This window comes from Convolutriloba macropyga, chromosome 2 (assembly GCF_964194025.1).
Source record: "Convolutriloba macropyga chromosome 2, txConMacr16.3, whole genome shotgun sequence".
In the NCBI taxonomy this organism is placed as follows: domain Eukaryota; kingdom Metazoa; phylum Xenacoelomorpha; order Acoela; family Convolutidae; genus Convolutriloba; species Convolutriloba macropyga.
In genome coordinates, this window is record NC_134469.1 from 63,351,959 (window position 1) to 63,366,034 (window position 14,076).

At 34.8% G+C, this 14,076-nt stretch overlaps 1 protein-coding gene across 3 annotated transcripts in view; it reads right to left on the bottom strand.

The window, feature by feature from the left end:
* Positions 1–14,076, bottom strand: part of LOC142334592 (uncharacterized) — an 80,541-nt gene that overhangs the window by 19,570 nt on the left and 46,895 nt on the right. For 2 of the 3 annotated variants that reach the window (XM_075382748.1, XM_075382749.1), the window contains exons 5-6: positions 10,182–10,274; positions 3,666–3,765 (exon numbers count right to left, since the gene is read on the bottom strand). In XM_075382748.1, coding sequence (XP_075238863.1) covers positions 3,666–3,765; positions 10,182–10,274 — 193 coding nt within the window. The remainder of the gene's footprint in view (positions 1–3,665; positions 3,766–10,181; positions 10,275–14,076) is intronic. The other variant, XM_075382750.1, reaches the window with a different exon arrangement.

Sequence of the window (14,076 nt, forward strand, 5' to 3'; positions counted from 1 at the left end):
CTGACTGTAAAGAAGCTTATAATTTGGTTCGAATTGCTCACAAAAATTAGATAAGAGAAAACCCGATGTTGCATGATTGAGAATAGCAACAGCTGGTAATGGTTGAAATGTATATTAGAACAATTTGATTCACATCTGAAAAAGCAATATCTCGCACAACAAGGTTGATTATATGGTTATCAATTGATTGGGCTTATCAATCAATCTCATGCAATAAGACCAGCCGGTTGATCGAAGACGCAAAGCCGCAAAATGAACATTTTGAAACCAGAAGTTATGGGTTGAGGATTAATTGAGCTCAGCGGCTTACCCTTGTGAATGTACAAAACTTAGTTAGACGACAAAAAAAGATGCATTGCATGAAAAAAATTGCAAGGTCAAACCATTCCGATATAATAACTGCTTGGAACAGAATCAAGACAATTAAAAAATTTAAAATCAAATATTGTCGATGGTAAAAGTAAACAAGCAACTAACGTGTAATCATCATCACCGACATCAGTGTAGCTTTTTCACTGATCAATCCCAGGCGGATTTAAATCAGTGTATAATCTTATTCATAATCAGATTTTTTAAGCGTTAACAGAAAGGAAAGAAAGATTTAATTTATCCGAGTCACTAATACCGTGTCCGGGCAAAACAGTCCGAGACAAAATAGCCCTTAACTGCGAAATACTACGAGAGAAAACAGTCCCAATTATTTAAAAGACAACGGCTCTGAGAATTAATTTACAAAAGTTATTATCGCAATTACACTACTCAAATCCATTTTTACAAAAAAATCAGCATTAGACAGCAAAACTGGTTGAACATACCCGGCAGATTGCCGGAAAATAGCCGCCGTTGATTCCAATAAGCATGATTGGGATTGAAAGAATAGAAGATATTGAAGATATTGAAGATAGAAGATTTTTGTACAAAAACATTTTTTTAAGTCCGATGTATTTTGATGGTGTTTCGTAGTTGAACATACTTCTGTTTCTTAGAGAGAGGCCACAGGGGCTACTATCAATACCAATAAGCATAAGAGATGGTAACTAAGACTTATAGGAACGAAGTTCAATTAGCGGGCATCTAAAATTGAGCTTTATGGGTTTATCCCGTTTCTATTTCTGACTTCAATTTTTTATACTGACTGGGTTCATTTTGAATTGCTTTGCTGAGCAACTGATGTTCAAATTCACTTCTAGCAGAATGAGAGAAGAGAAAAACTAGCCTAGAGAAGTCAGCAAAATGATATAACCTGTTTTAATTAAGGAGCAAATATAAGTCTCTCGCAAAGTTTAGCGCCATAGTATCAACACAAATGAAGTTGCTATATGGCTATATTAGGCACCACCAACTTTTCGCCGGCGCATGTTCTTAGCGCTGTTGTATAACAAAATGCAATGGCAGAGTAAGACTACGCAATGAACAGATGGAGATTCGTACCTCTCATAACCATTTACAAGATCCAGCTGACATTGAGAAGGAAAATTTCTGTTCAGTGTTGAAAGATAGAGCAGCAATGGTCGACAAGAAACACCACCAAACAATATTTGCTGATCAAAAGGATATCAATAGAAATAGCGGCCAATATTTCGGTTTAAAAATTGAATCAAAGGACTGTTAAGATCACAACAAAATCCTCCACGAATGAGAACCCTCGACACTGAAAGGATTGGAGACTCCAGAGCGCTTTCAAACAGCTAATAGTGGTGAGACATTACGATTCAGGCCGGAATTGTTTTGCCACTCAGATTCGAAACTGCAATTTCCGAATGCCGGCCTAATCCACAAAATACTTATCTACGGTCATTATATTCTTCAACGGTTTCGATCAAATTTAACTAGCGCTTTCTTTTGATCTATTTAAGTAGCCCATTGAACGGGACCATTTATAACAGGTTTATTGGGACCAATTTGTCTAGGACTCCCTCGTCTGTTCACCGTGGATTAGTGACTGAATACTTAATGAGAAGTTGAATAAAGAGATGAGACTGAGCATCGGATAGATAACAGGAAGATTCGATCTTCATACTTCTTTCCCGCATCATTAACAATTCGCAATTTAAAAAAATGAAATTATATATCCCTATCAAAAAGTCTTATACATATTGGGCTTGTAAAATTGAAGAGAGTATCTACCATTGATTACAATTTCTATTACTTTTCTGCCAGTGAACACAACAGTGGAGAAAACATTTGAGCTAAAGAATGATTTTTTAAAACTTTTTTTATAAGTTCTTGGTATTATTGTTAAAAATCTTGGGGTTACTCTTGGTGTAATTAACCTCAGATTTGACAACCAAGCAGCAAGATCTGCTCATAATTATGCAGTAGTTTGCATTAAAAAAGGCGTTGAAAAATTCCACTTATAGAATTAAAAAATTACGTTCAAAGACACTCATTGGTTACGTTTAAAGACGCTCATTTCTTCAATACCAAAAATTTCTGGCGAAAGACTAAAATGGCAATCCTTCAGGCTCCAACAGAATTTCGAGTTACCTGTGAGAAAATAAGTCAAAATTACACAGAGGTACTAAAAATCTTAGATTAAAACTTCACAATAGCTTCTGTATTGCTAAAATTGAATAAAGCTGTAAGATAAAAACTCCAGTTGGAAACTGTAAAAAAAGTTTTATTGTCCCCTTAACAAAAAGAACCTGAAAATGTTAAAACTAATTAGCAAATATTTTAAAATAGCTGAATTTGTGCTGTTAATATCCTCAAAAGTTTATCTGGGTCATTAAAGTTATCTATCGACACATATTTAGCCGTAAAACTATTTCATTGGTCACTAAAAGTAAAAAAAAAACCTGAAAAATGTTTTAATAAGTTCAAAACTAGCAAAAATTAATTGAAAGTTGCAAAAATTATTCATATTCAGCTCATCAAAATCACTTCTGTATTGTTAAAATCAATCCATTGCCCATTTTGAAGCCTTAAAAATGTTTCACTGGACAAAATAATTGAAAACTGACAAAAATTTTATAAAGAAGTTGAAAAATGCTTCGAGTCTGGTATTAAAGTTGGTATAAATAACACAAAGATACCAAATACATTAGCATATAAAAAATAAACCAACTAATGTCGGAAGAATTGCTCTCCAACGCCAGGCGGGTAGAAAAACATTTGAACCCGCCGGCATTCGAACCACTGACCTCCCGATCCATAACCAGATTCACTTACCGCTCGGCTATCAGCAGTTTCAGCACCATAGGCACATTAAAGACTACTAAAACAAGCTAAGGGCGTCTGACGAAACTTGATATTAAACTCTAATGAAAATGAGAGGATGCAACGGCTAATTCCAATACCAGCGAAATTTTTTAAGACAAAAGCATAACCGGAAGAACTCTAGAAACGACTAGCATCGTCTCTTTTGAGAAAACTACTTTTATAATTAACTGCTACCTATTATGGTACAATGGCCAACAAATGGCTTAAAAAGCTACTTAAGAATTCGCAAAATAGATGAAAAACCTCAAAAATACCGTATAACTCGTATTAATTAGTAAAAACTTTCTGAATATCCTGAAAATTAATATTATAGCTTATTACTATTCATATAAATAAAACAAAACTCCAATATTCCTTTTCGTTAAAATGGTTCCGCAATAACAGCCAGCTGAGCAGATGGGGGTGCCTATTAATAAAAATGAAATTTCAAACTGTGCACATACTGTTGTTTAGTAGATTGGCGTTTAAGTAGGATGCGGCTGCTGTGGATACTCCAGATGGTTCCTTCTTCCTCGGTACCACTCTCGGAGTCGCATTGTTCACCTGCAAACAACCGACACACTCGAAAACCAATCCCCTCCCTCCTTGAAACCACTTACCCTATCTTAACAAAAATTACAGCAAAGTTACTCATGATTTTCGTAATGGTCTTTTTGTCAGGTCATTATCAATGCCAGGTACGTTGCTCTGCTTAATGTTGTATGATGATTATTATAGAACACTTAAATACGCATTAATTAATGGCTTAAACAGATTCCTGACTGTATTGTATGCAATCACAGCCGCTAGATTCGTAGAAATAAGTTAACAGATCAAATGTGGAATGCCTTGAATTCTTTAGTATATCTGACTCGATCATAGGCCATTGAATTGGCGTTGGTATATAAGTACACTCTCCTCAACAAATGCGGTGCAAACATTATTAGGCACACAAGACGCTCCATATTGAAATATAACAGATAAAATGCAATCAAATCAGTAACACAATCAATATTGATGTTGCAACCAGCGGATCATCTGATGTCCCATCTGAGATTTGCACCACGAGTTCTACTAAGGCTTAAAATGTACATGAATATTGTCATGCTAGCATGCGGTACTGACAGGTATCTACTTGCACACTCTCTTAACCAAACAAAAACTTTTAGATGCCACCAACGGACGTTTTTCTTATAAACACGCGCACGAATATAAGCGTCTGAGTGGATGGGAGAGGGGGCGGGGATTGTTGCTGTCTTGAGTATTTTTTTATGCTCATTAGAGTTTGCGGGTCTTGAATTCAAGGGATCCCGGGAATTATGAACTAGGACGCAAATGAGCGAATTAGAATTGAACACCTGCCTCACTTAAATTAACCCGCTAATCATTAACAAAAGTTTCAAAAAATAGACTGAAGAAATATTTTAAAGTTGCTGTTCATCTGTTCAAATTTCTTGAATCAACTCTGAGCAGCGTAAATTTATGTGAAAGAACACGCTGATAGATTTTTTTTCTGCTTCCAATCATTGAGAACGTTATCTGACAAAGACCTTTTTGTTTTTGCGATAAAGCAAACAAATTTTTTTTTCTTCAACAAGCAAACCGAATTATTGGGTATTCTATATCTGGACTTCAAACTGGTGAGACCAAACCAATTTAACTTTTAACTTAATATAGTGTCATTTTCAGGGCGAGTCTTTTTTTTCTGGTTTATGCACTAATAACTAAAACCAAATCACCCTAAAGCATAGATATCAAGATGACAGATACTATTTCGGGTTTGTCGAAAAGGACAAAGAGAAACTAATAAGCGAATCAAAGAAGGGAGTCACTACATATCAAGTGTGGGGTATCAACCTTCTGTCAGCAACGTATCTATGAGACAAATCAAAAAGCAGCCAATAGATAATGTCAATAACTGGAACAGAAATGGTCATATGGGATATAATGCGTTTGGGTGACTTTGAAAAATAAGTTTTCCTATTGGAAATTTCTCGTGTTTTTAGCCTGTTTTTTCTTGCAGAAAATAAAAAATGTAAGTGTTCAATCAATTGTCACCCAAGCACTTCAATTTATTTGATTTTCAAAAACAAAACAATAGTTGATAATGTATGTCTTGGATTTTGGTCTTTAAACTTAATATATCAGTTCCTAACTATAACCTACTTAATTTTACTTTGCGGTGATGTCGAATCTAATCCAGGGCCCAATTTACATAATTTACAAACATTCGAAAGCTACGATAAACATAAGGCAAATGCAAACTTGCATCCATGTTTTGTATACACAAATATTAGAAGCGTCAACAACAAACACGAAGAGATTTCGGATTTTTTGCAGCAGCAGAACAGACAAACATGCTTCATTGTTACTGAAACATGGATAAACGATAATCAGAAGATACCCTTAAACTTTTTAAGCAACAATCACCACTTTGTCCATCAAAGTAAATCAAAATTGACGCAGTTAACGAGAGGTGGTTGAGTAGGGATACGGGTACCAAATACGTTCAAACATAAAATACGGAATGATCTCAACTCTATTAACAGCAGTTTTTTTGAATCACTATGGCTTGAAATACAAGCACCGTTTAAGGAAAAACTTCTAGTTAACGTTTCTTATTGTTCGAATAAAAACTTGGGCGAATTTTTTCTAGAAGAGTTGACATCAGCAATTTCAGGCGCATATTCAATAACTGATAATGTAATACTATTCGGAGACTATAACATCAATTTTTTCAATCAAAGAGAAAAAGAGTTATTGACAGAATTTGCTTCCAACAATGGGCTTGAGATAGTAAATAAAAATACTCCAACCTGGACAAATGGAAATCAGGAAACACTAATTGATCACTGTTTCACAACGAAACATCAAATTTTTGATACAACTGTTATCGAGCAGTTATTTGGAAGTGATCTCTTTACACAAATTTTCTTTTCGTCACTGGACATTGATTATGAAAACAACAAAACGCAATTTTTTTACCGGGATACTAGCAAATTTACTAGAGCTAACCTTAACAAAAAAATTGCAACCGCGGATTGGAGTTTCATGTATCAACAAAACAGTGCAAACAGTGCAAACAAAACAGTGCAAATTATGTTTGAAAATATTCTGAATAGTATAGCTCCCATCAAAATAGGAGAGCCATCATCAAAATCAACGAAAAAGAAATGGTTATCCAGAAAAATTTTGAATCTAATCAACGAAAAGCACAGGCTTTTCAATATTTGGAAGATAACAGCAGACGTTGACACATATAACTCATACAAAAGAATACGAAACCATACAAACAGACTACTTAGAAGAGCGAGTCACAATTATTCACAGAAATTGTTCAAAAGTCTTCCCGATTCAACACAACAGTGGAAATTCATTAAAACAAAAATAAAACACGAGGATAAAAACGGCGAAATTTCTAGAATTCGGTTCAACCAAGATATCTTAAAAGACAAAAAAAGAAATCGCTAACACAATTAATATTTGTTTTTCTAAATTAGGTTTATACGAAGGCGAGACAGAAAAGATTGAGCTACCGGACTTTGCTTTTGACAAAACTGAGTTTTCCTTCAGACATATAACGAGAAAAGAACTGTTTACTGTAATTGATCAATTACCACAAAACAAAGCAGCGGGTCCTGGATTACTTAATACATGGTCCTTCAAGTGTAGCAAAATGTCTATTGGAACACATCTACAGTTTGCAATAAACGAATGTATATCAAAAAACATTTTTCCTGACATACTTAAAAAAGCATATGTAACTCCAATTTACAAAAAAGGGGATCCACTGGAAGCAGGAAACTACAGACCAATTTCAGTTACACCGACTCTTGCGAAAATTTTTGAAAGACTTTTGCTCCAACAAATGCTAGAACATGTTGAAAAGTATGAAATAATCAATAAAAATCAGTTTGTGTTTCTGAAAAGAAAATCTTCGAATGACACAGTAATATCGTTGACAGAATCAGTGCATAGTTTGAATAGTTTGTTAGAAGAAAATGAAACCGTTGTTAGTATATTCTTGGATTTAGCCAAAGCTTTTAACTCAATATCTCACAAAATTTTTCTCGAAAAAATTACAAAATATTGATTTAGTACGGAATCAATTGCAATGCTAGAATCGTTTTTGTCTAACGGAAACAATGCGTAAAGAACGGCATAGAATATTCGAACTGGGTGACAATAAATCACAGAGTACCTCAAGGAACAGTTCTCGGACCTTAAATTTTTTTAATATATATATCAACGACTTCCCTGAAAAAATGAAAAAAAGAGAGGACGTTTTACAGTTTGCAGATGACAGATGCATTATTTGTCATTCCAAATCCGATGAAAATCTCTTATGCGAAATTAACAGTGTATTTGAAAGTACTGACAGTTATATGAGGCAAAATATGCTAACTTTAAACAGAGATAAAACAGAAATTGTGGTTTTTTCAAAAAATGGTGAATCAAAAATTGAACAATTTCATTATAATGGAATTTTCATAGAGCCAAAAACAAGTTGTCGTTATTTAGGTATAATGATTGATAACAATCTAAATTTTGAGATTTAGCTGAACAAAACATTAACAAAAATGGCAAATGCTATTAGGTCAATTTACTTAGTAAGACATTTTCTATCACTAAAAGCAAGAATCGTTCTTTTTATCTTGTTTTGTCCCATCTTAATTTCAGTGCAATTTTTTTTCAATCGTTGTGCGGTTATGTCACTTCAAAGAGTTAATAAACAAATAAATTGGGGAATAAAGGTTTGCCACCTGCGCAAAAAGTTTGACAGTGCAAGAGATCTATTACTGAAAGACAAAATTTTACCAGCAGAGCTTTTCATTAAAAAAGTTTGTCTTCTTAAATTTTTTGACCTCTCACAATATAAACAGAGTAGTCGAGAAACCAAAAACTCCTCTTTCAGGATTCTTGAAAAGTACGAATTGACCAAAAACTGCAGAACTGTCCAGTTTTTTTCCAAAGAATGTGCCAATCCAAATGGAGTGACAGGTCACTGATCAGAATTTTTTCTAGGAAATGGAATAATTTGCCAATTGAAATCCGAAAAGAGAAAACTAAAAACAAATTTAAGGAAAAAACTAAGCAGCGAAATGGTCAAACTGCATGAACGTGTTCCAATAGATAGACAAGTAAGAGGCTTTAGGAATTTTTTCTACTGAAGTATAAAGACCAAACTATTCATATATTTACGAGGCGATTTTGAAAATGTAAATATTTAACCAAACGTTCTTGTTGTGGTTATAACTTTAAATTTACATTTTTGAAGATTAAAAAAAAGTTGCCCTTGAGAACTTGGCGCTTCGTGTTTAAAAATGGCAATCGCACATCAATTAAAAATCTAATGCCATTGGTCGATTTAACCATTGGGCTTAAGAATGTTGACAAAATGCCGTCAAAAACAGGCAACTCGCCAAAGTAATTTAGCTTTGAACGCTTACATTTTCCAAGAGTGGTGCATTCGGCGCGCTTTGATTATATTCAAAAAGTTTTTAAAAAAATCAAATCAGATTAAGCGGATTGAAGAACTTATGCGCAAAGAAAGCCCACATAAAAGATCACCATAAAAACATGGAGTAAAACAGAATCTAGCAAATTGCGGAACATTTTGTCAGAGAACACTTAACAAAATTGTATAATGTAATCGCTTAATATGTTTCATACATTTGCCTAGAGTATATTATTGTTTTTTGTGGTCTTAATTAATTGTGGTTTCTGTGTAATAGCAGCGAACAGTATTAGGCCACCGTGGTTCTCAGTTGCCCTTCTCTTACTGTTAAACACAAAGCTTGACTAGAGATTAAATACAAAACGCCTGAAAAGCGTGACCAGAACCTTTTTGCTATAGTTCCTAAATTCTCAAAATAAAACCCTACAATAACCACAATGTATTCTCACCGTTCTGCTCTCAATGTAAGAACGTGAGTCTTAGTCCCTCCTAGGACTTGTACCCAGCACTTGGGACTAAGCGCCCTCGTGTCAGGGCATTAAAATTTATGTCAAGAAAATCGTACGAATATAATGTAGAGTGTTTGAAAACAGACGTCAAAGTTAAAAAGAATTCAAGGGCCCAGTCAAGAATGGAACTGTTTCAGCTTTAAAAAATCAGTAGAACATCAAAACTCCTCTTAGAGTCGTAGAAATCCATAGAACACCAATACAATCGGTCAGTAACAACCTGCAGAACACGATAGTATTCTCCGCGTCGTAATAAAAACACACAGCTACATCAATTTCTTCACGCTTCGTTCGAGAGCAAACTTTATCTGCTCCAAACGTAGACTTAAATTTCTGATCAACTTACTGCGCTTAATTGTTGACTTTAGGACGGGCACCTTAGCTAAATTTGAAGATCGAAAGCGTTGCATTATTTGAGAAACAGACTGAAATAATGAAATATTCTGAGGTTTCCCAAGTAGATACCATTCAGCTTTAAAATTATTTACATGCAATACCTCTTTACCAATTGGAATCTAATAAAACCTTAAAAGCTGGAGGGAATTGAGTTTCATTTTTCCAATCAATTTAGATCTTTCAATTTTGATTACATATTTGCTGTACATAATAGCATGCAACTAAAAGCTAAACAAATAAAAACCGACATTTTAAAGATTTTTAACAGTAAATAAGGCTTTATTCGGGCTCATCAATTCTTGCAGTTAGTCTCACATTAAAAAAAATTATAACTGCCTCTCTTCATAAATTTACGCAACACACATTGCCTTAATTTTGTCAGATTAACTAAAACTCAATAATGCGCTTTTTATTAGAACTTTGTTGGTACCTTCGATTATTTTCTGCTTCGATTGTATGAACATCGGGCAATTGGAGACCGAATAAAACCTTAACGATTTTTCATGAGGCTTAAAGATGAAGAAAGACTAATGGGGATGATACAGACGCCACACTAGTACATTACAGCTACACCTGAGTAAACAAGTTGATTATAATAGTAGTGGTAGTACACACACCTCAATCTTCCTGCCTTCGATTGTCGTGCCATGCAAGGTTTCCCGTGCTTTGTCCGCGTCCGCGCTACTAATGAAAGTTACAAACCCAAACCCCTAAATAGAACAGAACAGAGCCATGTAGCATCATCATCATCATCATCACCATAATAGGAGTCATGATCACCCGTTGATCTTCTGATCAATCCTCATTAGCATCAAAACATTCAAAATATACTATCTCACTCCTCCGTCATCTTCCAATGAACAAAAAGTGCATATAAGTGTGTTATCGAGTGCGGGTATTATATTAACAACGATCGATTAATACCAAAATTTTTGCATTAAAGAAATGTGTTCACGATGGACGCATCAAACTAGGAGAGGTTAATCACCATCACTTGGATAACACACAACTGCACCAATATTTGTAAATAAAGAGTTATATCTTAGAAAGGGTAGAGGTAGTGATTTTTACACAGTAGAAACAAAAGCGTAGCCATTCAAGTAAGCAACACTCTGCAACATAAAGAATCACTGTTTATTAATGGTCTCGTTTTCAATAAATAAGAATTTTGTTAAGAAGACTTAATAACCTACATCAGGGCAATTTAACAAGCTTAGTCCTAGTACAATGGGCACCGCAAAAAGCAAATCTGAGAGGACAGGAAAATATAACTATGGATAAAAAAATTTATGGAAAAGCTAGACTACAGCTGGACTGAGTTTCAATTGACATTGAAGTTCGCACTAATAAGTAGCTAATCTCAAATTGCATTATTGTTCACTTGATGGCTACGCTCTTTGAGACGAGACCGTAGCTTGTATTGTATGGTCGTTCTTCAGTTGTTTTCACCATAATTATCAACAACCCACTTAGATCAGCGGTTAGCAAATGAAGCTTCACAACACTGACTGGCTCGACTTTTTATGCGCCAAATATACGCACCAACTTTGAACAACATTTCAGCACATCATTAAGCAGACTCGACATAACCGAGCATTTTAGTCACTTGTTACTACATAGACGGATCGATCCCATTGGACTAATTTACTTCAGAACTTTTGAACAAGGCACCAAAATGTTGTTCAAAATGCTGCAACTCTGTTTTCCAATTAAGAGAAGCGACAATGGTATCCCGTCACACAATGAACCATGTACAAAATACTAAATGAATTTTGATATATAGCATTCAAAGGTTGGACAAATTTAGTTGGAGAATGCAGCCGTGTTCTGGGAATCCTTGTGCCAGAGTAGCATAAACCAATCTTACTCTCCACAGTGAGACAAAAATAAAAAGGAAGGAAGAGGAGGAGGAGGAGGAGGAGACGTAGTTTTGACTAATATAAACAAAGTGATAAGAAATCGATGTTGCTCATGCAGAAGTGTCAACAAATTAATAAATAAATCATCATCATAGGCTATATAGGCTGTATAGTACTCCAAACGTACATCGAGACAGCGATTGATCTAAAGCATGAATATGGTGTAAATATGGTCAATATGGATACACATTTCTCTAGCAAGAGATGCCTACTCATACCTTCTACACTGCGTACGAGAGCATTTATTCCGTTACCAACTAAATTGGGTCTCAGTTGGTCATGACGGGTTACTTTTTGTGTATAATCTCGGGACCAAGGAAATCATTAGATAAATTCAGACACATTCGCCAAGCAGCCCACTAAAACAGGAAGCGACCGAACTTGCAAAAGAAATAGCTTTTAGACATAACATTTATAACTTATCTGAGCAATTGGATACTGGAACGAAACTATGGCATTCAATAAGCCGCGGCCAAATCAAACAATATTAGCCTGTGCAATTTTGAAACACGAAAAAAAACCAGTACCACTATAGGTTTTGTGTCATAACCACCTAAATAGGGTACTGTCATTTGAATAATTAGTGTCGATTTATTGACTCTAATTTCACCTGCAGAGATTGCTATACACCCTCCTCATAAGGCTAACATGAGAATGAAATTAAACTTTCATCAATTTCGACGGTCGGCTACAAAAACAAAAACACAAGCAAAGAAAGCCAGAAGACTGTCGACCAACACAGAAAACAACGCACTATTATCGGTCAATAAAATCTAATGAGACATCAATTGAGCGCATCCTTAAACATTGCCGTCAGGTTTCCGCTGTAGGCCCTCTTGACGACAATTGAGACTTAAGCGTGAAAAAAAGTTTAAATTGTCAAAAAGTGCTCTACTTTGGCGAGAAATTTTAGCTAAGATTACACGATTGAAGCTTAAGTAACATCTAAATTGAAGGCTATTAAATTAAAGACCAACACCAATAAGCATTCGTTTGAACTCGATAACCTAATTCACTGTGACTTAATAAAAGGGCTTGATCAGGTTAACTATTTTGCTCTTTTAACTGTATTCAGTATATTGCGATTTCCGTACCCCAATCAGCTAAAACTATGAGTGAGGTGTCAGAAGTCAGGTGTAAAAATCTTGACTTATAAGCGCAAAACTTGATCAAAAGATAAAACCATATTTTCTTCAAAAACTGAGAAGAAATTGAATTTCAAAAAATTTGATCAAAAAAACTTGAAACGATTTAATATTATACCGAAAACAGAAAGAAAATTTTATAAAATCTCAGATTAGTCATTTTCATTTCATTTTTGTTTCAACTTTCGTTCATTTTTTGAATTTAATGATGCCTAAACCAACAGAACGATATTAAATCAGTACCGAAAAAAATATCGAACAAAAATGTTGGCAATTATATCACATTTAAACGCAGAAACATTGTCGGACGAATTGCTCTTGAAAGACAGGAGTCTTTGGTCGTAGCTTGTACTAGCATATTCTTAAGACAGCCAGCCGCACTAAGTGGGGTGGAGGTGAGCGATGGTATTGAAAGTTTCAAAATTCAAATGAAATTCCGCTATCTCGTCAGCTTCAGTGATCCGTTCACTTAGATCCTACAAAAACTCAATGAGCTTCACAGAAACAATGCTCTCAGGCGTTATCAGTTGCTCATGTTTCACCTGAGCAAAAGCCAAATTTCTCAGGCAAACAAAAGAATATTTTGGATCAAATTACAAAAACGTTCAAGCAAAATTTACGCACAAGGCAAAAACACTTCAACGATTACAATAACTACGATCACGCTTCATCGGAGATCAATCAAAAAACGGAAAGAATGGCCTTATATTGATTTGAACAACAGCTAAAAAACAGCCGGCAGATTGCCGGAATAGCTGCGAAAGAATAGACTTGCGTGCCGTAGAGATAGAAACAGAGACAGATATAAGTTGAAAAAGTTATCGACGCCCCTCAAAAAGCTATGTAAAAAAATTAAACGATAAATAAATAAGGCTTGTTAAAACTCATTGCGCAGAAGCCTTTTCATAAGGGACCCTTATTACACATATGAGTTCCTTTGACCTCAAACTAATTCAATATAAACTAAAATTTTAACTGCAAAAGTCATTTTATTGAGTGAGGTAAGAAGTCTCTTATGATCAAAATCTAATCACGCAAACAACTTTTGCTAGAGAGAGTGAGAAAAGACGTCACGCGCGCAAAAACAGTTACTGAGAGGAAGAAGTCATTCATAAAATTTGACTTTTCAGCTTTGAGGAGTGAACAAATGTAAAACGAAAAAAGAGCGTCATACGACGAAACAAAAAAACATATCAGGACAAGTCTTGACGTACAATTCAATGAATTTTCATCGACTAAACAGAAATCTAGACCTATAACGGACTATAATGGATTGGGAAAACCATTTAGAAAAAAATCTGATCCAAAAAATCGAAAAAACCAGTAAAAATCAGAGTGAAATTGCCGCATGTGAACAAAAATTCAATAGCGAGAAATAGAATTTTTGTTCAAACACCGTTTTCTCACGCTACTTTAAATTTAGAGCGAAAAAATTTCACGCCGCAAAA